General features: G+C 48.0%; 1 protein-coding gene across 1 annotated transcript; it reads right to left on the bottom strand.

Annotated features, from left to right (window-relative positions):
* Nucleotides 1–1,842: 1,842 nt before the first annotated feature.
* WDR45B (WD repeat domain 45B) lies at nucleotides 1,843–25,806 on the bottom strand. Its single transcript, NM_001075247.1, is given in 10 exon segments — nucleotides 1,843–3,099; nucleotides 3,475–3,596; nucleotides 4,072–4,173; nucleotides 5,005–5,090; nucleotides 5,671–5,861; nucleotides 8,289–8,383; nucleotides 9,391–9,478; nucleotides 12,971–13,072; nucleotides 21,585–21,659; nucleotides 25,679–25,806. Coding segments are annotated over 10 exon segments (1,035 nt in total). The 5' UTR covers nucleotides 25,746–25,806; the 3' UTR covers nucleotides 1,843–2,992.
* Between the last annotated feature and the right edge of the window lie 548 nt (nucleotides 25,807–26,354).

Genomic DNA, 26,354 nt, shown 5'->3' with positions numbered 1-26,354 from the left:
ATTCCAGTTCTATTACCCAAAGAAATAGGTGGACAAGTGTGTAAACATGTATGCACAAGGATTTCCATTTCCAAAATGTTTATAAAAGCAAAAAATACAAGTAGGCATCTTTGGGCAATTATAGTACGTCCTGACACGTTCTTGAATTGTGAACTGTTAAAAGAATGGTCCCAATAATGCGATTGAGAATCACAGACTTCACCCGGAAGGCATGGGGGTTCCAAAGGTCGTCTCTGGAGATGGCAGCTCAGGGTGATGTTGATTCCCACGTCATGTTCTTGTATGTGTTCACCTTACAATGAACGTTTTGTATTGTGATTAGTGTTTTTTGATCCACTCTGAAGACCAAAATTTCAGCCTAAGTTCCAAAAGTACTAAAATTGATGAAATACTTTTTACACAAAAGAGGCCAGGGACTAAGTTGTGTGAAATCACCTACAAGTTTGGTTTGGTTGCAGAAAGGAAATGCAAACATGAGAAGCTTTGGTCTCACAAGCTGCCAAGTAAGGAGGGGAGTAGGCCGCACCTCCCAGGCCATGGTGAGCAGAGTGGTGAGCACTGAAGACGGACGGGACAGAGCCGGGGGCACGGCAGGGGCGAGGCTGCAGGGCACGGAGGGCTCTGTCCCCACCTGACACACTGGAGCCCTCCCTCCACCCCCCGTTCACAGCCTGGAGAGCAGGCAGGAGAGCCCAGTGCGCGGGGCCCCAAGAGGTGGTTCCCGAATGTTCACATGGACATTTGGGGGACAAACACATCAGGCTGGTCCAGCCTAGCCACCAAGTGGGGCTTGGGGATGCCCTGGACACGAGAATTTCATGCCTGCCCCTCCGTACCCATGTTCAGGGGCCGGCAGGATTCAGCCAGGGGGGAAATCAGAGGTGGCCCTGGCTTAGAACATGCTTTCCCTACACTAGGCAACAAATCAGTGGTTATCAGTTTGAGAAACCAAGTCTGCTACTGCCCCTAAATGAACCGAGGAAGGTTCACCCAACAGCCCACTGGCCAGGACAGCTCTTCCCGCCACCTCCCTGAGGGGGCGAAGTGAGGCCACGTGCCCAGGCCTGAGGAGGGTGGACAGGCCACGCTCCCTCGGCCTTCCAGACCTCAGCCTGCCCTCCAGGAGACTTACCAGGGCACTTCCCAGGCGAGACGTGGTACTGTCACCATCCCGAGGGGAAACCCGAGAAGACAAACCAGAACCTCTTGGTGGGGGTCACTCACGCACCACCCAGGGTGTCCCTGTGCCGTCACTTTACAAAGCATGCAAGGCTGTGCCCGGAGTGGCAGGGCCTGCACCTGCTCCCACACTGTGGGCTCTTAATGGACGTGCCAGAACATTTTGGATATGGAATGTTTCCGGGTATGGCCTCTCCCAGGGCCAGTGAGCCGGCTCCTCACTCAGCCCAGCTTTCCTCACCAGCTTGCAGCATCTCCACACACCGTGACACCAACCTTTGCAAAATTCTTTTCCTACTTTGATGTATATTTGGATACACTACAGGCATTGTACTGCGGAAAATCTAAACTAGTGATCATACAGATGTGAAATACCCCCTCTTACTCCTGGGCCCAGAGTTAAGGCTGAGACACTGATGGGTGGCCCAACACCAGGCTTTCCCCCAAGGAGACCTCAGACAGAGCCTCCTGACCAGAGACGACGGACACTGCTAGGCAACACCACTCTCTTCCTCTCTGCTCCCAAAGCTGCGCTGCCACCGGGCCCCGGCCCCCCGCAGCCGTGGACAGTTCAGGCCACGAAGCACACTGGGCCGTTCCTGCAGCCTGCAGTCCAACAGAACTGGGGCCGTGGTTTTATAACATACAATTCTCTTCCCTTGATGGGTACAGAATACAACAAAATTAGCCACGTTTATTTAAAAGAAATGTTACAAATAAGTGTGCAAAATTAAATTTCATGATGAAATACACATAAAAGTAACATGCATACTTTACACTGAAATCCACAGACAAAGTTAGTTGATTACACGACAGTAAAAGAACCGGCAGAACTGAGAACTTGCAGCTGCAGATTTTAATATCTGCAACCTGAAATCAACATAAAATTAAGTTTAAAGGGAATTTAAGAAAATTAAATATATACCTCAAGTAGTACTAACAATATAGAGCCCATAACCTATTTTAGTTACCAAATATTAAAAAAAGTATGTGCCTCTCATTCCCAGAATGTTAGTGTGCAGCTATTCTTAAAAACGGGGAGAGAAGACGGTGAGAGGGGAAGTGAAGTGGCCGGCCGCGGCCCACGGGACCGGGCGCTGCTGTGTTGAGACGCCGGTTTCCCTTCGTATCCTCCGAGCTAAGCGCTGCGTTCTTCTATGACTCAGTTTTAAAGTCTACGCGTTACTCTGTTCCCTACGAGTAAAGGGGAACTCCCTTTGACCCAGAGTGTCGCCAGGAGGCCACAGGTGCGGCTCACGGGGCGTGCCTGGCGCTGCCTCAATTCCAATGGCTCCAGCAAGAGGGGGACATGTGATATGTGACTCTTGAGGGAGACACCAAGCCTGTGAACTCTAAACTTTCTTCAGTTTAGGCGGGAGAACTGCTTCCTCCCTCCTCCTCCTAAGGCTGCCGGTGTGATAATCCCACTTATATCTGGTGAGAAAGAACCAAGATTGCACATGTGTTCACCTCTCCATCACAGACTCAGCAAAAAGGATGGAATCTGGCGCCACAAACGAATTTCACGTTGTCCCTCCTTTTCTCAACGTGCCCCCAGTTTGTCTGGAGCCCTGGCTGCAGGTGGCGGATGCGGCAGAACCACTGAAGCGAAAGGTGAAGCCGGCAGTCAGGCGGGAGTGTCCCCGTGCCCTGCTGATTCTTCCTTTAACACTGGACTCAGGAGGCCTGGCTTCGGAAAACAGCCACAAGTGGCTTTGCGCAAGGTCCCGGGCCGTCCCTCCAGCCCATCGTCACCAGGCCCAGCTCAAGGGGCCGCTGGGCGCCCAGGGGCCGCGGTGCTCCCGGTGGAGGGTCAAAGCTTGTCATCGGTCATCTCCAGGAACTGCGCATACACGTCCCGGACGCACTCTCCCTTGGGGTTGAACAGGAACTTGTAGTAGCTGCCGTCCGCACAGATCGCTGGGCAGAGGAGACCGCGTCACTCAGGGTGAAAAGCAAGCAGTGCGCACTGAGCTCGCCGCGCAGCCTGAGTGGAGGCTGAGCCGCCCTCAGGGATCTGCGCGTGGTAGGGGCACGCTCGACCGAGAACCCACTGTTCTGGGGGCTTGAGCTGTACCTACTCAGCGAGTGCAGCAACAGGAGAACCCTCTTAGGTCACTGGTTCCAAGACCAAATGATCTGCCCTATCAACTTCCCAGGAACCCCCAGAAGGCAGGCAGCTGCGTGAGCCCCGAGAGGGATGCACAGGACCCCCAGGAGAGAAGAAGGAACACCAGTGAGGCCGGTGTGGCGCTGATCACACCTGGGCCACTCTCCCCAGGAAGGACCACTTACCAATGACAGCGTTTGGCTCTGTCCCAAAGGCACAAATGCATGGAGAGCCTGAGGGGACCTGAAACTTGGAGAAACTCCACTTGGAACTGAAGTATTTTGGAAGGAAACTGGCTGATGCCAAACTGTGAGGACAAAGAAGCAAAGAAAGGAAGTGATGGTCACATGACAAAGTTAGAGACACAGCTCTCCTTACTGTCGGCTTAGCCTTAATGATTTAAATTCTATTTTTGCTTTTAATTTTTATTTTTCACACAAAATAACTAAGCTGTTACAAATGGCTCTATTGGAAACCCAGAAACCATCACCACCAGAAGGGGCACAGGGTCCTGCTGCCACCAAATCGACTGAACAGCAAACACGACGAGGACTGTGCAGTCCAGGACCAAGCTCTACCTCCCCAGAAGGTGCCTGGAACCTCATCAGATTTCCTAAGGAGCTAACGGCAGGGCGAGTTGTGATGCCAGTCTTAGCATCAAGTAATCTGCACTGGTTTTTAGAAAATCAAATGAATGACCAATGAGAAGCATCCGGCCTGTGACTCAGACCCAGTGGGCGAGCACTCAGCCAACGCTTCATCCTTCTAACTGGGAAACCTACCTTGATTGTTTATTCCTTTTTGGATCTTCAGCTGCAAAAATGTGCACCGTGCCGTGGTCACTGGACACACAGATGAGGGAAGCATCCTGATTGAAGTTAATGCTGCAGAGGAAGCAGATGAGGCTTGGGTCTCTGTCTTGTGTGGACACAGGAGCGAGCCCTGACCTCAGCTCCCCCGCTCCAACACCCCCGTGGTCAGGACAGACACTCATTTTACCAGAGTCGAAACCAGGGCACAGCCCCTCCTCAGGTGCCAATAGCAGACCACCTTGCCACCCCAGGGGCCCTGAGGCCACCGCAACAAACTGCCCAGGAAAGAAAAACTCCCCTCCAATGATCTGGCCCCCGAGGTGGGGGACGTCACTCAGACTGGCTGGATGGGCCCCAGAGCAGATAGTTGGGAGAGTGGGTTGCATGACGGCCCCACGGACACGACATGCAGATACTGGCTACGTTTGTATCACTTAAGCCCAAGTGCAGCTCCACACTTGCAAAAGCCACAGACACAAGGACTGAGGTCCTGCCCAAGCAGGGGTGCAGCCCCTCAGAGCTACAGACACCGTGAGACGTGGTAACAACCACCACAGAGAGACCAGGTCAGCCTCACTGGAGGTGAAGTGACTAGGGACGGGCTAACAAGGCCTCCAGGGTCTGCCTGAAGACGCTACCAAAAAAATAAACTGGAGGGACAGTGGAGAGATGAAATCAAACAGGCAAATTCTGACAAATGCATGATGACAGGTCCATGGTAACTGTAATATTCTACTTCTCTGTGTATTCCCATGATAAAGAGTTAAATCAGTAATAATAAAGTGAACTAAAAACCCAGCTCCTTCCAGTACAGCAGCCTGCCAGCCTCATGTGGGTGGTCCTGCCTCTCCCGCCAGATCACACAGGGCCCCTTCTCTAAGGTGAAACAACGTGCTTTCTTACCAATAAATATTAGCTGCTTGAGATCCTCTTCGTAGTTCCTGGATTAAATGCCCTGATGAAGTATCAAATATTCGTATAAGGGTCCCCTTTGAAAAACAGTGAAGTGTTTCATTATCAAAGATTCACAACTTTTTAGTTTTTTTTGAAATGATTTTTATTCACAAACCCATTAGCCCATCAGAGTCTTTCCCAAACTCGCCCACATAACCTAAAACTCAACTTTCCCCGTTGTCACTGAGAACGAACTGAAGTCTCTTTAGTCTGACAGCAGCCGGCAGGAGCTAAGAGAGGGTCAGGGAGCCCAGGGCCCAAGCCCACATGTGGCCCTCTCGGAGTCCTGTGCACATGCTCCCCTGGCAGATGCCCTAGGCTGTCTGATGCCCCGAGAGCTGTCAGTTCACTCACCACCCAGGGAAATGGCATCTTAATTCTAGCTCCCACAGCCAGTCAGAAAGAGAAACACTAATTCCGCTGCCAAACAGACGGAGCATGACTGAACAAAATGACTTTGGACCCTCTGTGTCAGCTATGACTTGCTTTCTGAGCAAAGAACCTCAGGGAGTTGAGATCTTCAGGGAAGGGCTAGTTTGCCAGGAGCCCGCACCCTATAGCAGGCGAGGTCAGTCTAGAGGCATGACCTCCGGTGGGACAGGGACACCCACTTACTTTCTCAGATGCGGTCGCAATTCTTGTTCCCTGCAGGTTGAGAGCAATGCAGCTCAGGACGCCCTCGTGGGCGGGAATGTCCACTGGCGGCTTCTCGGTGCTGGCCAGGTCCACAAGCTGCACGTGGCCTGTGTGCATGCCCGGGAAGGCCAGGAGTGAGTTGTTACTGTTGGGGCACAGGACACAGAGGCCTAAAGAGGGACAAGAAACTTGTCAAGGACTCAGGACTGTCCCAATGTTTCTGCTTTTAAACAACCACACCTACTCTTGGGCTTCCAGGTCTCACCAAAAAGTAAGATTTAGTCACAAAATCCTCCCCCAGTAAAGGGCAGCAGGGAGCCAAGCAGAGTTTGCTCCCTCGAGATGGCTTCATAATTGCAAACATTTGCTGAACTTATTATTAAATAAACTTTATCAAATGTCTGTCTTTTGGGAGAATGCAAAATTGTAAAATCTAAAAATGAATCTGTTAACAAATACATAAAAAAATCCCAAAACTCGACAATAAATTTAACGATAGATGGAAAACACTGTAACACACCCAAAGGCCTCGCAGCGGGAGGGCTGCCCTATGACCTCAGGCTGGAGCCTGCCTCCCTCCATCAACAGAGTAAGTGCAATCAGTACTCTGCAGGCTTTTCTGAAGAAACAGGCAAGCTGTCACCAAGCTACAAGGAAAGTGAACAGTCTTAGAACAGCTCCTTCAATTCTTACACAACAGGAACAAGATCAGAGGACTTATTCTACCTAATTTCAAGAATTATCTTCAAGTTCCAGAAATCAAGGTGGCCTGATATTGGCATACGGACAGAAACACAGACCACTGGAGCAGAATAGAGTCCAGAAAAATCTTACACTTACTTAAAAAAAAAAAAAAGGTATCAAAGTAATCCAATGCAGAAAAAATAGTTTTAAACAAATGGTAAAGGCACTTCGCTAAGCAAAAAAGCAAAGGTCACAAGCAGAAACATGAAAGCTGTTACAGGGAAAGCTCGCTGGCTGAGGCAAATACAGAGCAGCAGTGAAACCAGCCACACACGCCAGCGGGAAGGCCAGAAGACAAAGGCAGTGAGACCGTCTACGTCTGCAAGGGGCGAAGGACACACACAGACGAAAACACAATGCCAAAGCCAGAAATCGTGGGGAGAGGGAAGAAACTGTAGGGCCGTTAAAACGCATCTGAAATTAAGAGGTCAGCCATTTAAAATAATCACACACATACATACTGATTGCTATATTAAACCTCATAGTAACTACAAACCAATAATCTATAATAGATACACACACAAAGAAGAGAAAGGAATCCAAACGGAACACTAAAGAAGAAAACAAAAGAAGAAAGGAATAAAAAGACCTACCCAAACAACCTAAAACAATTTGTGGCAATAAGTACACACCTATCAATAATTACTTTCAATGTACATGGACTGAAAGTGAAGTCGCTCAGTCGTGTCCGACTCTTTGTGACCCCATGGACTGTAGCCTACCAGGCTCCTCCTCCCATGGGAATTTCCAGGCAAGAGTACTGGAGTGGGGTGCCAGTTCCTTCTCCAACATGGACTAGATGCTCCAATCAAACACAGAGAGTGGATATACACCTGATGGAATACAATGCAGCCATAAAAAAAAAAAAAAGAATAAAATCCTGCCATCTGCAACAGCATGGATGACATGGAGGGTGTTTTGCTAAGTCAGAGAAAGATACTGTACGTTAACACAATGTGGAATCTAAAGAATAATTATAGTATGACCCAGCAATTGTACTCCTCAGTATATATGTAAGAGAAATGAAAAAAAAATATATCCACACAAAGACCTGCACGTAAACATACACAGCAGCTTCTGTTCCTAACAGCCAAAAAGTCTGGTGTGGATCAACAGCTGTGGTATACCCATATGATAGTATGTTACTCAGCAATACAAATGAAAACAACACACACACACACACAAAGAAAGGAATCTAAAACATAGTAAGCTAAGAGAAAGACAGCCAAGACATCTGAAAAGGCAAAACCTGAAGGTCAGGTGGGGAAGCGTGCAGCCTGGGAAGCCTCTGGGGTGATGGGGCTGTTCCGCTCTTACTGTGGTGGCAGCTGCACGACTGTTTACAGTGACTGAAGTTTATCACACGATGCACTTAAAATGGGTGAGTTTTATGTAAAGTATACCTCAATAAAGCTAGAAGAAAAATCCAAAAAGTTTCAAAGCAAAGTAAAGATGATACAATGAGTAACAAAGCCACATGCAAAGAAGAAAACAAGAAGGAAAGGCCTCAGGACTTAATGAAACCATGGATTCCAGGCTCACCACGGAGCTCCTGAATGGCTGACAGTCACTGTGAAAAGTCCCGAGAGAGACCCAGAAGTTCTGGTAAGAGGCGCGGTCTCAGTTCCATAGTGAGGAGGCTGGGCTGTGACCCAGGGCAAGTTCACAGCGGAGTGGGGGGAGCTTGCACCTCTTAGACCTTTCCCCAGCACCCCACATGCTCCAGGACCCACCACGAGGCTGACGTCACTCCAAGACCACCTGGAGGAGAGGCGCCCAGCACGGGTCTGCGTCCCACTTGGTCTGGACTCAAGAAGCCCATTTCCACCATCGGTCCTCCTCTGGATTCTTACCTTTAGGGTTATAGCAGGTTTCAAAGACGTGCAACTGATGGGGATTATGTGTGAATGTAAACACTTTGATCATAGAGTCCAAAACAACCACAATTCTGGAAAGAAGAAAACACCATCAGAATGTTCTCTCCCACAAAGTGAAACTCAAACATTTTGTGGCTTTTGTTCTTGTTATTTGGAAACAGAAACACTCCAACAACCACATACAAGAGGATCATTCCCATTCCTGACCCCGGAGCAGGGCAGCGAGGTGTGCGGAGCAGGTCCGCAGGGAGCCCAAGGGCAAGGAGGCTCCCACCCAGGAAGAGGCAGGTACAGCCCAAGGTGGGGTGCTGGTGTGGGACATTCTCATCAACCATTCTATCTATAGAGCAAGAAACAAGTAGGATACAAAGCCAGAAATTCTATCTTAACACACTTTTAGACATGTCTTGACAATTCAGAAATGTGAGAAAGCAGATCCTTGATTTGGCTCCAGGATTTGCATTATTACAAGCCCTAAATGTTGACATTTCTGGAAGAATCAAGTCTACCTACAAGTGCAGGATGACAGACTCCATTCACACCCCACGCCACAATACAAATTGAAGCTTTGCTCCACTGCAATCAATATACTAGGAAAAACTCCTGTGTTCTACTAAACACAAGCGACAACGTCTGGGAGAGACCGGCTACTTTCAACAGGTGAGATTCAATGACACTCTCTGTGAGCAGTTCTTGAGTTTTCCTTTACCTTCAAACTGAAACATTTATGAGGCATGATGTGGACAAGCGTGGGCTAAGAGAGAGGCAATTCAGGGGTCAAAACTTGTGTCCTCAGTCTGCACCCAACGGGGAGGACGGTTCCCCTGAAGGCCTGAGAGCTGGAGGGCAGGGCCAGCCCAGGGCCGGGTCCAAGGAGGTGCACCCACTGACTGCTCACCTCTAAATGATCCCAGGAGGCAAATGAAACTCACTGTCCTATGTTCTTGAGTCAAAAACTACAGCCTTATTTTTTATACATTATTTTCCGGAACACGTCTCTTCCTTCAATATAAAATGATTTCAGCCATCTTCAGAGAAGGTGACTATTCTATCTTGAAAAATGAGACACCAAACCTACCTATCTCGCCGTAATTTGGCAGCCTTGACTTCGGTAGAAAATTCTATTTCAATCACAGTTTTCTTCTTCAGGTCATCCCAGATCATCACTGAAACACGAAAGAATTTATGAACATGACAACGAACAGGCCAGGGGTTGGCTTGCTAGAGGCCCTCCTGAGGGAGTCTTCGCATCAGGAACACCTGTGGGGGTGAGGGCCGTTACCCTCCGCATCTGTACGCACGAAGAAACGGAGGCCAAGAGAAGGCAACCTGCCCAAGGTCACAGAGCAACCTGGCAAAGGGCAGAGGAGGGCGGATCTAAACAGTGTGGGCCCAGAGTCTTCCACCACCGGCCACACGTCTTTCTCTAATAAATAAAAATTATAGACCAGCTTACAAAATAAACTCCTAGATAGAAAGCTCTCCCAGGCCCCGCCCCCAGGCCTCAAGCCATGCCTCCTGCTCACCCGCTCGCTCCCGCCCCCCCCCACCTTACTCTCCTGCACGCCTGCTCACGCAGGTGCCCACAGCCTCTGCCTCTCTGCACACACTCACGCGAACCTCTTCCCTAACAACCCTCGCCCAACTTCCAGGCAAACTTCTCTCCACCTCTCTCTCCTGGGTCCCATTAGACTGAGCCGAAAAGCAAGCCCTACCACAGGTACCAAGTGCTGGAGATAAGCCTGGATCAAGAAAAGAAAGGCAATCAGACACATAAAAACCTGGGCCAGGGTTCTTCGGCCCCGAGTTCTCGCTCTGCTTCAAGCTGGAGAATGCCTTCTGCTCACACCACAAGCTTCCATCAGGATGGATCAGCAGTTTAAGTCCCAAGGGCTGAGACAACCTACAGACAACCCTGGAGCGTGTGTCCAGACCTCTTCTCTCCTCCACTTGAAAAGCTGCGTATGAGGCACGTGGGGTGAGGGAAATAAGCTCCCTCCACAGTCAGGTCACAGCTGACTGAGAATGGAAGGAAAAGAATGTTCCCCTCAAGGTCTCAACACGTGACCAACAACAGTCCAGGCCGTGGGATTCAGGGGTCAGTTTTGTTAGAATGGGTAAGTGTCATCTAAGTTTCAAATCAAGAAAGAACTGAATACCAGCCTACCAGAACTGCCAAAATTATTAACATAGAACGTATTTACTATTGAAGAGGTTAGTTATAATTCATAACCACTAAAAAATGAAGCAGTGTTTCTTCCTCCTTGAAACACCATCTGTGATAAACTTCTCCTGTCAGCTCCTCCTTAAAGTGCACCAACATGTGAGTAGATGGCTCCTTATTGAAAATAACATCTTTCCAAAACCAAATGCTCACAACTTTTCTAGGCAAAGGACACTACTCTTGAACACAAAAGGTGATTCAATGAACTTCCTCTGGCCCTGCAGCCTAACACCAGAAAGTCTGTAACTCAACACGAACTGGCTCAAACTAGACACAGTCCAGACACAAGGATGTCAAGGGTGTCAGAAAAACAGGTGAACCCCATTTTCAGAAATGTTTGGAAACAGCATGATGAAGCCCCAGAGGCAGCAGCATGAATTTTCACTCACAAGAGAGACCTGGGTAGTGAGAAAAATCCAAGGACACCAGTTAATGCCAACTCCCTGTGGCCTCCGAAGGCTTCGAGCTGCTTTGCTGCCGGGAACTGGAAATTTAAAATGTACTGGGTGGGATTCTGTCTTTTAATAATATAGTTGTTAATAGCAAAAACAGTATTTCAAAATTCTGGACTCCCTTCTAAAAAGGAAAGGGCCTCTCTGCTACCTAAGCAGCACCCTGTCTGGACCCTGTTGGTCACCGTGACAACCAGTCTCCTCCAGTCCTGTTTTATTCTGTTCTCACAAACCAAAGAAGCTAGATTCTTTACACTGTAACACCGTGTATCTTAACTGGCAATTAAGAAAATATTTAGAAGTAATTTTGACATTACCAAAAAAAAGTTTAATAAAGACCAAGCTCTTTTCTTAAAAATCACCTTTAGCACACTACAAAAAGCTTACATTTTACGAAAAATGTGCAGTTAGAAAATTGCTTTAAGTCTGTGAAATTCCTGAGGCTCTCTTACTTCAGAATTTTTTTTTTATTGACAATAAGATGCTACAGGTGAGAGACCCCAGATTATCCAATCCACTGCTTCCTTGGGAGTGGGGAGCAGTGACCCCCTCCTCCCCCAACAGTGCCACAGGTGGGGCCAGGCTCCTGACTCCGCACCAATGATCGATGAAATTCTTCATATGACAAAGGCTGATCCAACAGCAGGATCTGTGCCTATTCCCACGGAGCCAGGTCAGGTAATTCCTGTTCCACTGCAAGACCTGCCCTTGGCCCCAGCACAGCTGCAGGACTGTCACTTCTGGGGGGGCCTCTTCCAGGACTCACAGCCACAGTCCTGCCCATCCACGCCACGCTGGCAATGACCTGGACAGCAGCCAGGCTTCCTGCCCTTCGGCCCGTGTTATCAGGGAAACCCTCAACCTGAGAGTGGGTTCCGTTCCCCACATCACATCCATACAACCCACCAGGCTCTACTGAGAAACTGCCAGTCAGGCCCAACCCTGCCTGGGGCCACACAGAACTCTGTGCATTCCTGTGCCCGCCCTCTTTCTTTACTTCATGGTCTCAGGCAGATCTCCAGCTCACTCCCATCTTTATTCTCTGTAGGGAGACCTCCCTTGCTATACTCCTTTCCTCTGCCACCAAGCTTTAAGAGAGACTGGTCTCCACGGCCCCTGACATGGTGGAGCCTGTCACCAGTGGGCTCCAACTCAACAGCCCTCTAGGGCTGCAGTGGCCACCCAGGCCTCCTCCCGTCTCTCACATCTGCCTGATGCCCGCACTCACTTCCCTCTCTTGCCTCTTCTGTGAACACGGCTCCCCTTTCTTTTCCAACCGCCGCGTCTGCTGAGCCTTATACTTAACTGCTTCCTGAGACTGTTCCTGAGAACTACTGGCGTTGCTTTCCCAACCACACCCTCACCTGGCACCTGAAGCCCTGGGGTCTGTCCCCACCTTCTTCCCCTGCTCTACTCTCCTTCACTGGGTTTCTTCCTTGTGCCCTAAATGATACCTACATTTACAGACACATGATATTCAGCTGAACTTGTAAAGTTCCTGTTTCTCCCTTACTTTCAAAGAGCCACACCCTTTACACTGCCGTCTCTTTGAACAAAGGCTCACACATGCACACCAGAAAAAACATTCTTCAACCCAGAGCCCAGCTGTTCTCTGTTCTACGCGTTTCCATGAGTCCATGGCTCTCTGCAGAAGTCGCTTCCCCACACCTGGGTTTCAACGGAATTCACAGAACAGAACACCCACCGCAGAACACCCAGGACAAAATGGGGGTGGAGGCCCCCATCCAGTCAACCCAAGTGAAAAGCATGTGCTCTTTGGCCACGGGGAAGAGTGACTCTGGTCACATGTTTCTTCTCCTGGGAACAGCAGAGAGCACTCTCTTTCTGGAGGCTTCTGTCCCTTCAGGAGTCACAGGGCCACCAGGGGAGATCTAGTGTGGCCAGACACAAAGATACTCTAAAAAGTTCAAGACAGGACTACATGTGAGACGCATTATTAAATGCAGGATTATTTTACCTACCTTTGTTCGGAGGGTATTTTGGCTTTTTCCCACCACCAACTAAAGCTAAATAGTTGCAGCGAAACAACATTTCAATATGACCAACTCCTCCTTCTAGAAATTCTGAAACGATAAAAAGAAGTCAGTATGTATATTTTACAGTTAGCATTTGATTTTTATTTTATTTTATTTTATTTTTATTTGTTTAGCATTTGATTTTTAATCAGCAATCTGTATCTATGATCAGAAATGAAAATAGTGACCAGCTAGGAAAATAATGAGCTTCATACCTCTCAGCATCAAGAACTGTATTTTCATGTATAAACACTGAGCACCTAAGAAGCCAATATAGCAAAATGTATGAAATATCTGAATTAATAATTTAAAGTGCAGCAAAGTATGTAAGATCTGAGAAAGCATCATTTTCAAATGGTCTGATGCAAAAGCTGGAATTCCTTTTCACCACTTTTAAACACTTCTTCCCCTAGAAGTCCAAAATGTTCACAAATGTTCACAAATTATGTGAAGGGGAGTGTGTCAGCAGCTTTTCAGCTGTGCTCCATGACAGAAGGAAGCCCGATACTCAGGGGAGCAACAGAACCCCCACGAGGAGTGTGGGGAGTCAGAGGAACACACTGTTCTCCGAGCGGTTCACGCCACAGCTGGGCACCCCAACCCTGGCCCCTAAGCCCCCACTCTGGTCTGTCCTGACCACAGGCTCCTGGCACAGTGAGGGTACAGCAGAGGGCAAGCAAGGAACCCAAACCTTTGAAAATCAGAAGTTAAACTAAGAATTGACTCCTACCTGTCTAGTCAGAGCCACACAAGATGGACCCAAAGTCCATCAGCTCACTTGAGAAGTTTCAAATTCAAGGCCTAGTAGAAACCCTAGAAAGGACTCTGTATTTAATACTATCCACAAGGAACACAGCTCTCCTTATAAACAATTTACCGTCCTGTGACACACAAGCCACCTCAAGTAATTCTGGCTGTAACAGGATGTGGCCACAGCCCAAACTCAAAGGACTACAGTGCTTCAGTCCTTAAACTGCTCCCTGCTGGTGTGTGGCCTCAGACCCATGACAGCCCAGGAATCCTCCACCCCAAAGGCCAGGGCATGCCTCCGCCACCAGGGGCATCACCTGGTTCCCTGGCCCTCACCAGGTTTGGGGAGACTGTGCAGTGTGCTCAGCTGCTCAGTTGTATTCGACTCTTTGCAACCTCATGGAGTTTTCTAGGCAAGAATACTGGAGTGGGTTGCCATTTCCTACTTCAGGGTATCGTCCAGACCCACGGATAGAACCCAGGTCTCCTACATCTCCTGCACTGGCAGGCAGATGACAAAGGGGGAAGAAAATACAATGGAGAAAAGACAGTCTCTTCAATAAACAGTGCTGGGAAAACTGGACCACTACATAGAAGAGGGGCTTCCCTGGTGGCTCAGCAGTGAAGAAGCCACCTGCCAACGCAGGGGACTCGGGTTCAATCCCTGGGTCAGGAAGATCTCCTGGAAAAGGAATTGGCAACTCACTCCAGTATTTCTGCATGGAAAATCACATGGACAGAGGAGCCTGGTGGGCTACAGTCCACGGGGTTACAAAGAGTTGCATACAACTAAATGACTGAACAACAAGTAAAAGGAGGAAATCAGAACACTCTCTAAAACCATACACAAAAATAAACTCAAAATGGATTAAAAATCTAAATGTAGGACTTCCCTGGTGGTCCAGTGGTTAAGACTCTACACTTCCATTGCAGGGGGTGTGGGCTCAGTCCCTTGTTGGGGAACTAAGACCCCACTTGCTGTACAGCAAAAAACCAAACCAAAAGAAAAAACAAACACCTACATGTAAGACCAGATACTATAAAACTCCTAGAGGAAAATATAGGCAGAACACTTTCTGATGCAAATCACAACCATACTTTTTTGGATCCATCTCCTGAAGTAATTGGAGAAGGCAATGGCACCCCACTCCAGTACTCTTGCCTGGAAAATCCCATGGACAGAGGAGCCTGGAAGGCTGCAGTCCATGCGGTCGCTAAGAGTTGGACACGACTGAGCAACTTCACTTTCACTTTTCAGTTTCATGCATTGGAGAAGGAAATGGCAACCCACTCCAGTGTTCTTGCCTGGAGAATCCCAGGGACGGGGGAGCCTGGTGGGCTGCCGTGTATGGGGTCGCACAGAGTCGGACACGACTGAAGTGACTTAGCAGCCTGAAGTAATGGAAATACAAACAAAACTAAACAAATGGACTAATTAAATTTAAAAGCTCCTGTACAGCAAAGGAAACCATAAACAAAACAAAAAGACAGCTTACATTCTGGAAGAAAACATTTGCAAACAATGCTACCAAGAAGGGATTAATTTCCAAAACATATAAACAACTCATAAAACTCAATAATAACAAAAACAAACAACCAAAACAAAAGATGCACAGAAGACTTAAAGACATATTTCTCCAAAGAAGACAAACTAACGGCCAACAAGCACGTGAAAAGATGCTTGATATCGCTAGTTATTAGAGAAATGCAAAGCAGTAACTACGCTGAGGCACCACCTCACACCAGTCAGAACGGCCATCATCAGAGAGTCCACAAATATTAAATGCTGGAGGGACTTCCCTGGTGGTCCAGTGGTTAAGAACCCACCTCCCAATGCAGAGGACGTGGGTTTGAGCCCTGATGGGCAACTAAAATCCCATATGCTGTGGAGCAAGTAAGCCCCACAACTTCAGAAGCCTGCATGCTGCAACAAACAGCCTGTGCCAATATGCAAGATCCTGGGTGCCGCAACTAAGACCAAATAAGGATTATTTTTTGAAATGCCAGAGAGGGTGTGGAGAAAAGGGAACTCTCCTACACTGTGAGTGGGAATGCCAACTGGTATAGCCACTATGGAGAACAGTATGAAGGTTCCTTTAAAAACTAAAAATAGAGTCACCATACTAACCTGCGGTTCCACTCCTGGGTATATAACCAGAGCAATTCTAATCTGAAAAGATACATGCACCCCAGTGTTCACAGCAGCACTATTTACGACAGCCAAGACACGGAAGCAACCTGGCTGTTCACCAACACACAAATGGATAAAGAAGATAGGACAGATACACACAATGGAATATCATCAGCCACAAAAAGAACAAACCTTTTGCAGCAACATGGATGAACCCAGAGATGATCATACCAAGGGAAGTCAGTCAAAGACAAAGACACATATCATATGATATCACTCGTGTGTCGCCACAATCACTAATTAGGCCACCATCAAAACAAAACAGAAAGTAACAAGTGTTGGCAAGGATGGTGCAGGTGCTCCAGGAGACTGTATGGTGGTCCCCCAGACCGCCGCATGCTCCAGCAGCACCCCTTGGTGGCGTATATTCAAAAGAACTGAAATCGAGGGTGCAAAGAAATATTTTCACATGCCTGTTTACAGAAGCATTATTCACAATAGCCAAGAGGTAGAAGCGGCCTCTATGTTTACATAGTATTATGTTAAATGAAATAAGCCAGTCACAAAAGGACAAATACTGCATGAGTCTACTTATATGAGGTCCCTAGAGTAGACAAATTCATAAAGATAGGAACCAGGATGGTGGTGGCTGGGGGGGGCGGGGGGGGGGGTTAGTCAGTATCTAATGGGGACAGAGTTTTGCAAGATGAAGAGTTCTGGGGGTCTGTTAGGAGTGCAACTATTTCCTCAGCGCAGGTTCAGTAAGTTCTAGAATCAAATATATCAGGAGAAACCTGTAAATTATGCCAAGAAGTAACTAATACATTTTAAAAATACTATCCAACCAAGAGAGAATGTTTCAGACTAATATCAACAACACTACGTGAGCGCTGAGACTTCAAACTCATTACTGCTGTATTTGTCAGTTGCAAGTCTTCTCAAGTTCCGAAAGCAGTGAGTCACTAGCAGATGTGACCAAGCTAACAGGAGAATAAAGAAATGCCAGGAGGCACAACAGCCTCGGAAATGTGACCTGGGCACAGTGAACCAATCAGGGAAAAAAACAAAAACTGAAGTACTTCACACAAAGAAATCACAAAAATTTCTGTTAAAAGGAAATTACATTCTGTTTCAAAGGCTGTTTTTTTTTTTTTTAATTTTAATTTAAATGATATAGGTTGTGATTTTTCTCTAAGCCTCTTTCTAACAACAGCAACAAAAAAAAAACAGTGTTACATGAAATCAGAATTACTTTGTATTACCTGGACGCCTAATTTATGGCTAACATTTTGATGCTTTTTTTTTTTAATCAATGTCAAGATTACAAAGATGTTAAGGGTTAAGAATTAAGACAGAGAAGCAGTATTAACCACTGGAAACAGTCGTGGCCTCTGGGATTTAACTTTGGAAAGAGAGAAGGGCAGATTTTTCAGCATCAACCAATGAGGCAGGGAAAGAAAAACAAGCTTTCCTGGGAAGAGCAGAAGCAATCAAAAGCGAGACTCCAAACTCCCCGAGAATCAGAGGATTTTAGCTCCCCCAAACCAAGGGCCACAGCCCCCAAGTAGTTGGAGAGGAGGGGGTCTCCTGAAAGGAAGCCCAAGGTTTGCCACTAGAGCCCCCGAACCCCAGGCCCCAAGAGCTAGTCCTGAAAGATCCACAGGGGTCGCCAATCGGTGGAAAAAGCAGAGAGACGCGCCCACATCTCTAAAAGCGGCCAGGCCCGGTGGCCAGCTATACAGCAGACTAAAACTATGGAGAGGCAGAGAACACAAGACAGGCTCCCAGGAAACTTTGATCGATGAAAGCTTCAGGCGCTAATCAATAGCTGACATGTCCCACTCTTCCAATAGAATCTGCCTCAAAGTGATAAACTGGAGGGATTCCCTGGTGGTCCAGTGGTTAGGACTCTGAGCTCTCAACTGCCAAGGGCTTGGGTTCAATCCCTGGCTGGGAACTAAGATCCCACAAGCAGCTTAGCCAAAATAAACACACACACACAGAAACTGAAAGAAAATGGGGGAGAGGGACGTCCTGAGTGTTGGCTTAACCTCCCCTCCACTGAGAGGCTCTTGTTTGAAGGGGCAGAAGTCAGCCCTCCAGCATGACATTAGCCCCCAGCCTCTTCCCACGGCATCTGCCCCGCAACCCTCAGCTTCTTCTTTCCTATTTCCCAGGCGTTTTAATAGAAATAGCCTAATTATTTCTCATTCTACAAATCATATATTATCACTATAAAAATGAAACAACACAGAAAAGCATAAAGTAGGAACAGCTGTAAACGAGATCACGTGTGTACTTCTGAACTCAAACCAATGGCACCATCACACTAGTTTCCAACCTCTTCGCTCTTATGGTGCATCACAGCTGTACCTTCACGTCAGCATGCACCACAGCATGGACCATCTACTGTCTTTTTCCCGGTTTTTCCCTTCAGATAAAATCCTTTAAGTGTGATTGCTGGATCAGAGCCTGTGTGTGTGTGTGCAAATATAGAAGATGAACTGTTTGTCAAATTTTTCTACAAAAAAGGTTCTACCAATTTAAACTTGTACCATCAAGGCTAGGAATGTGCCTTTCCACACCCTCCCCAGAGCCATCGCTAGCTTGGACACAACCCCATTCCCCTGCACCCACATCAGCTCAGCCCCTCCCTCTCACATGCTTCCCACTTCTTTCTTGTTCCCTCACCTACCACACGCTGGACTGACTGACCACACAGGGCATGGAGCCCACACGACCTGCTCTCAAACTGGAGGATGACGGGCCCTGGGTAAGACCCTGAGAGACTGTCAGGTCAGGCAGGTGCTGCATCGTGGACCCTATGCAGACAGGCCACCTGTTATTTCCAGTCACTGGGTGGTCTCACCAAGGACCTTGCCCACATTATTCATCGCTGCATCCTCCACCCCCAGTGCAGCGTTTAGTGGGCTCAGAAACAAGTGTCTCACCTGCTGTCCCATCTGTCACGAGTCATCCCGTCTAGGCCTCCGTGTGCCCTCTGCTCCCCACACACGGCTGCCCACGTTACACGTGTGAGCACTGGCGGTGTGGAAGAAGAGTCAGGCAGCACCGAAGACAAGGGGCTTGAGCACCTTGCAAGTTCATCGAGCGTGGGCTACAGAAGTTCTAGGCACCTTTGGAATGTGGGAGGACTGTGTTTCTAAATGAAGACTGGAGTTAACCTTTTAGTGCTCCTTTTATTTTTATAACCACTTAGACATAATTTTATCCAACTGTATTACTCCTGACACATCTTTGTTCAAATTATGACTTGAACCTTCTTGTCAGGATGTGCTTGGATGTGTGTGTGATATACATAGTGTGAATCAGTCCTACACCCTGGCCCTGCAGCACCCTAGAGAGAACACCACACAGGCTGTGCTCCCAGGGCTCCCACTCCTCCCTTGAGCGAGCCACTCGGCTCTGTGCATGGGACACAGGACCTCCAACACCTTGGAGGAGAACGCTGCCTCCACTGGGGGCCCAGGATGCCCAAGACGGCTTCCTGGCACTGCCAGCTCCATCCAGCAGTGGGTGTGACTGCAAGATGCCTGCGGATCACAGCCTGTCGTGCAGTCCCCCTATGCAGAGCCATGGTCACAGCGGAGACAAGGCTGAAAGCCCAGATCTGGGAATGACCCTCCAATGCAGGCACACTTCCCTTCTCACACAGGAAAGCAAATCTCGGCGATAAAATAGGAACAAGGTCAAGTCATCTGCCTGTTTTGAGTTCGCTGCCAGAAATAAAGCAGTGGACCAGCCTGCAAGCACATGTAGGTGGAGTCCTTAAACACGCCATCAATAAGCACCACACAGTCCTGCTGGATCCCTGGCAAGTGCAAAATTCACCACAAGTGAAGCTCAGAGACAGTCTGAGCCAGATACAGTGCCGCTGAGCAGGGACGGGGATCAGCACAGCACTGCAACATGACAATAGCAAGCCTTCCTGGAGGTTGAGATACTTCTTGTTTTCACTGACTGTTATAAGAAATCCTAGATCCACTGTAAACATTTCATTACTTAGAAAGCAACTTTTAATATGCCGCTAATGATTCAACTTTGACACTCAAGTCTAGTTCCTAAGTTTCTAGGTCAATTTAGGTAAAAAGCATCTGGAAATTTGCAAGGCAAGCTGTTTCAAAATACTTTAGAACTATTTTTCTGTATAAAACAGAACTGTCTTAATCTACAATGCAACCAAAATAAATTAAATAGAAGTCAGAAGCATAAAAGACTGAGAGGAGACTCCCACTATCATGGGTAACCCTCATTAATTCCAAAGACTCACTCTTTAAAGGTAACACTGTTGCCACCAATGAGGAGCGAATAAGCTTACAAAGCACTTTCGGTGTGTGTGCTGCCACTAGCCCGTGTGTCTCCCTCATCCTAATTCATCCATCTTCACAATAAATTTAGGAGGTCGGCAGTTAACATTTTCATTTTTACACAAAAAGAAACTGAGGCCAAGAGAAGGTGAGTAACCTGCCCAAGGTTTCTCCTGCCCCAGGTCACACGGCAGCCTGATACGGCGAAGGGCAAGACCGAATCTAAACAGTGTGGGCCCAGATCTGAGCCTATTACCACCTGGCTGCCCTGGGCTTTCTCTAATAAATAGAAATTACAGACTTCAGCATCCCAACTCAATGGACATGAGTTTGAGTAGGTTCCGGAATCCGTAATGGACATGGAAGCCTGGAGTGCTGCAGTCGGACACGACTGAGCAACTGAACTGAACAGACTTCAGCTTACAAACTACTTTATTTAGAAATAAAGTATCACTTGCTGTTTTACAGAAGATTTTACTTGACAAAGAGGTTTCACTGCTGAAAAAAAAAAATCTGAAAATCCCTGATGTAGACTGTTAGTTGTCAAAACGGAAGGGGGCTGACAGGGGAGCATAAGAATGCAGGGACTTCCTCTTACAGATGAGAAATGGTTCTTGCATCAGAAAATAGAACTTGCACACTGAATAAAAACCAAAACCACAACTGCAGGAAGAAAAAGGAGGTTTCTCACTGTTTATGATTTATCTGAGATTTGTTCATCTGTTGGCAGGTAAGGACTAGGAGTCACTAAAAGCTTAAGAAAAATACACAGGAAAGAAGCAAATGGGAAACGTCTACCCGTTAAATTACACATCTTTCCTGCCAAATGGGCAAAGGACCACCATTATTTTACTTTACAAAAAGAATTTCTAATTTCAGCTTGTGAAAACTTGTATTCCATGAAAACGTAATTTAAGACACTGAAATTAAAAAAAAAAAAAAAAAGACACTGAAATAAGAAAACAAAAGCAACTATAATTTATCGCCACAATAGTATTTTCGAAGAAAGAGTTACTTTAAGAGTTAGCCCTACCTGTCGTATCCAAGCCTCTCACTTCAGCTCCCCACAGCTTCATGTTGGACACGAAGCATGGCGAGGCCGGCACAGCCACACCTGGTTCTCAGCAGGGCCAGCAGGTGCTGGATTCACCAGGGTCACCAGGACCCATGGAATCATTACTACACCCAGTCCGCAGAGCCCAGCGCTCGTAGAAGCTCAACACAAGGAAGAGAAGAGCTGCTGACAGGCCCATGAACAACTTCTCACAACCCACTCCTCTCCAATCTGAAGGACAGCACCTAGACTCTGAGGACTGGGAACAGGCAGAAACCAAGAATGTGTTACTCTTACCTTGTTTCTCTTTTTCCTTCAGTGGATCGGTGTTATAGACTCGGAATCCATTTTCCATCCCACATGCAAAGCATCCTAAAGTGTAAGAGAGACAAATTAATCACCTCACTGGGGTCTCAGCTGAAGACCCCAGGCCTGGAGCAGCACATGCAAGGGGTCCAGAGACAGTGGCCTCTCTGAGGAACTCTTGTGGATGCTCAGGTCACACGGACGTGGTCTGCATGTGTCATGATGACTCTCCTCATGGACTGTTATCAAAGGGCTTGCACATTACTCCACTTGCCCCCTCAGGGCCCTTCTGGCATCCCATGGACCAGGCTCTCTGCTCCAACACTTAACTCCCGCAAGAGGGGCTCAGCAGCTACCGAACCAGCCACTCTGCCACCCCACGTGTCCCTCAACTCCAGCCTCTGATGCCCACCACTGGCCTCCCTGTTCCCAACACACCTCTCCAGGGCTGTATCAGGCACCAAGCCCTAGAGAGACAACGACAAACAAGAGAGTCCGCAAGGACAGCCACAAAGCAGGCCACCTCAGTAAGCAGGGACACATCCAGTTGGAGAAGGGGTGGAAGGGCTAGTACGGAGGGTCTTCTAGAAGGCAGCTTGAGGTCTCCATGACCTCACTCCCACCGGGAACTAATCCTAACTCCCTAAATCCATCTCAGTCACCATCCCCAAGGCACACACCAGACTGTTAATGGTCCAACTGAAGATGCTGTGAGGAAGTGAAGGAAGCACTCAAGTTTTAAGATGACCCTGTGATCTGGACTTCACTTGCCTAAGTGTGATCAAGACCACATTAATCTCCATCAACACCACCAAGTTCGACTGCTGGCTCATGTGAAGCTTGTGACCAGAAAGAGAAACACCAAACCTTTCATTTCCTTTCCCAAGACAAGCTGCAGTGGCTGGACCCTCACCACAACACATCACTGACCTGAAAGCCAAAGCCACCCTCAGAGTCTCTTCTGGTTTTGATCCCTGTTCCAGCATTGGGATGACATTATTCTATTCTATCAACCACTCCATCCCCCCAATATGAAAAGCACGCTTCTGTTTTTTTTTTTTGTCCAAGTTAGGCATAAATCTACATGGACCATAATAGCTTTCCCAGGAGTTGGAATCTGTTCTGTAATTAACTCTCAGGCTCTGAAATGAACTTTATCTGGGCCTGGAGTCTGACACTGACTGGAAAGTGCAATGTTACTTATTATCTCTTATTCTGGGTTGTAACTCCCTCTTTGTGTTACTGGAATTATGTAATCTGGACAGAAGAATCAGAGCTTGGCTTTCTGGAAAATATGGAAATACAAAAGTCGAAAGTTTTCCTTTTGTTTCTCAACTATTACACCTTCCACAAATTTTAAGCCTGCACTGATCTTACTTGTCTTCACCAGAACACACATATTTCTGACAAGACTTGTATAAAATACACAATCCTATAAATCCATAAGAAAAAGGCAGACAACCCAATAGAAAAATTAGCAAAAGATTTGGACATTTCACAAGAGAATATCCAAATGCTTACTAAACCTACAGAATCAGGGAAATGCAAATACAGTCTCACACATACATCACAATGAGATCTACTAAACATCCACCAAAATGGCCAAAACGGGTGTGCCGAGGCGTGGGAATGGAGGGCAATCCAGGACAACCACTGCAGAAAACTGTCTGCAGGACTGCACTCAATTCCACTCCTAGGCATACAAGCCGTGTAAAAATGACAACACGCATTCACTGAAGGACAGGTAACAGAATGGTCACAGCAGCACCCGTACGCTCAAAATGGCCCCAAACCGGGAACCTACCCAAAGGCCTACCAAAGGTTGACTGGACCAACCACCTGTGATGTAGTCACACGAAGAAATACTGCACCAGTGAGGACGACCTACAATTACACTCAACAGCATGGGAAAAAAGCTCTTGCAAACACGATGCTGAATAAAAAAGCCAGAAACAAAATATAGTACAGAGACAGGCAAAACTAATCCGTGTCGCTGAAGTTAGACTGGGCGAGCGGCCTGAAGGAGCAGAGGGTGCCAAGATATTTGGTTTCTTAACCTGGGCGCTGCGGAAGGTGTGTTCAGTTTGGAAAATTCACCAAGCTGAATACTTAGGATACATGCACTTTTCTGTAAGAGTAATGCACTTCAGTAAAAAGCTAGAAAAAAGGTCCTACAAACACAAGACTAGAAACCACTCTCTAAGAAGGCTAGGCATTATCTTTGCTATTTCGCAGGGTGGGAGAAGTAAATTAACTGATTTTAGTTGGTTATCACACAACAGTTGGCATGAACCTTCCCGTCCTTGCTATCTTAAAGCTAGTCTACAGAAGTGTGTCCACTCAAACCTTCTGTTTCCCACGGGAAGAGAAAGAAAAACACCAGCCAGATTATAGAAAGGCACACAGCTCAACACTTCAGAATCTTGAAACTGTAATACAACTTAACTTATCTTTGGGAGAAGATAAGTCAAAAGCTTGAACAATTTAAAGTTATGAGCAAAGGTTTCTAAAGCTGAAGTTTCAATGAGAGTGCTAAAAATGCTGAGTAAAAATTAAAAGTCAACATAAAAACAAAATGTAACTCAATAACCTGGAATACATTTTAATTATAGGGAATTAAGCTAAGGGTAAGCAGAAGGTTAAGTATAAATGCATTTTTTTTCCAGCAACACTGTAAGTTTTCCTTTTAACTATTACAACCAAATGAGGTGGTTTTACAAAAGTGAGAGTGTATTTTTCAGACAACTGAAATATATCCATTTAAAAGCCAGAGCTGTATTTTCTAAATAATCTTTGATGAAACCTTTATAAAAAATTATAAACTTCACTGGTTTCTAAAATAACTAGCTTTATTGTGAGCCTCAATTATTATACCGAAGTCTACTACAAGGATTCCTCATTGGCCCTAAGACCAATGTGTGTGCTTAGTCGCTCAGTCGTGTGGGTACAGACCTTGGATTTAAAGGCCACAGAGTCAGTAAGCTTTGTGTTTCCGTGTTTGTTTTTTAGGACTGCCTCTCCTTGCCCTTAATATCAATCAGTCACTTCTTTCCATTGAAAGCACATTTCTTAAGAAGTTGCTACACCACGGTTAACTCCTTAGAGTTTTCAACTATCAGAACCTTTTAAGAAACCTACTGGCCCTCCTCTGGAAATCAAAACCCAAAGTGTTCAGTCACACACTGCCCGGTGCCCAACTTCTGGCCCCCAAAGCAGACCCCACAACCCTTGCGGTCCCCAGCCCAGCCGCCCGCATCCCACATTTTTCCCCTCGTCCAACTCCATTCCTCCAAGAACTCTTCCCGCCCTTCAAGGCTCCTCCCTGTAGGAAATCCCGGCCTCGCCTCTGTTCCCAGAACACACTTCACTCTCCCGGGGCCCTACAGTCAGAACCTTGGAGCCAGCACACCACGCGCCCACGCGCTGACACAGCTGGGCGACCCCCGCCCGGCCTACGTAACTCTACCCCAAACTGGCTCCACAGACACGGATCCTGCAGTTCCTGCTTCTGGATCCTCTTCAAACGGGCTTCCAAAGCGAACCCTCAGAACAGACGCGATGCCCCTCCCTGGGCTAGAGCGGGGCGCAGTCCCGCATCACGCAGGATTTCAGAAAGGCGAAAAAGGCCATCTCACGAAAAGCCGGGCTGAAGAGTCCGGCTGCCACCCAACAAAAGAAAAACAGTGTGAGTTCGGAGGCATATTCTACGACAATCAGCAGAAAAGGTGAGGACCTTCGCGGACGAGGTCCTGGGCCTGCAGGGGCATTCTCACCTCGATGCGACCCCGTCCCGGCCGCTGGGGACCCTAAACCCGCAAGAAAGAACCGACGCCGCCCCAGAAAATCCCATCACTGTCCGACCTGGATGGGGGTGGGGGTCAGGGCGGGGGGGAGGCGGACTGGGCCGGGGGTAGAGGGGCGGCCTGGGAGAGGAGGACGGCTTCAGGGGCAGGGGAGAGAACGCCAGGGGCAGGGGATGAGGCCTGAACCCGGTGACGACGCCGCCGCAGGGCTGAGGGCGGGACCCCGCTCGGAGGGGAAACGGCGGCAGGCGGGGGCCGGAGCCACTGACGGGCTCTCCTCACCATGGTCCTGGTTGAAGCCGGCGTAGAGCAGCCCGTTGCCGTGCGGGTTGCAGGGCAGAAGGTTCATGGTGCCGCGGGATCCACCGCGCCTCAGCGCCGCATGCCGCTCCGGGAGGTCGACCGCTGGGATCCGTCTGGCCAGCGCCGACGCTGCCGCGGCCGGAAGCGAAAGGCCCACAGCCTGCGCGCGCAGCCAGGGAACCGCGGAGCGCGGAGCAATCCAACCACGGCCTGCCGGGGCCGGGGGGAACGCCGAGAGCGTCACGTCTCCGGGGCGGCGGGGCCGCGTCCGAAGAGGGCGGGTCGACTCGGCTTGGGGGCGGGGCCTGACCTGAGAGGCGGGGTCGCATCTCGAGCGCGGTGCTAAGGGTGGGAACCACCTGACTGGGTACCCCAGCCGTGCTCCTCAAACCTCAGGAGCAGGCAGGACCCAGACTCTCACACTAACTCAAGCCCGCCCCCCCAGAAATCATGTAAATTAAGGTAAAAGAGATTTTCTTATTTTTAATTGATAAAAGGATAAGTATCTCAGTATAAATAACAATGCTTTGTGGAGTTTTTAACAGGTGTGCTGGTAAAATGTTCGCGAAAAGAGCAAAATGGGTGGAAGTGAAGAAATGGAAGTACAAATGACCCTTGAACAACGCGGGGCCACTTAACACGCAGATTTCTTTTC

This window comes from Bos taurus, chromosome 19 (assembly GCF_002263795.3).
Source record: "Bos taurus isolate L1 Dominette 01449 registration number 42190680 breed Hereford chromosome 19, ARS-UCD2.0, whole genome shotgun sequence".
In the NCBI taxonomy this organism is placed as follows: domain Eukaryota; kingdom Metazoa; phylum Chordata; class Mammalia; order Artiodactyla; family Bovidae; genus Bos; species Bos taurus.
The sequence above is the reverse complement of the archived record's forward strand: the minus strand, read 5'-3'. Positions and strand labels throughout refer to the sequence as shown.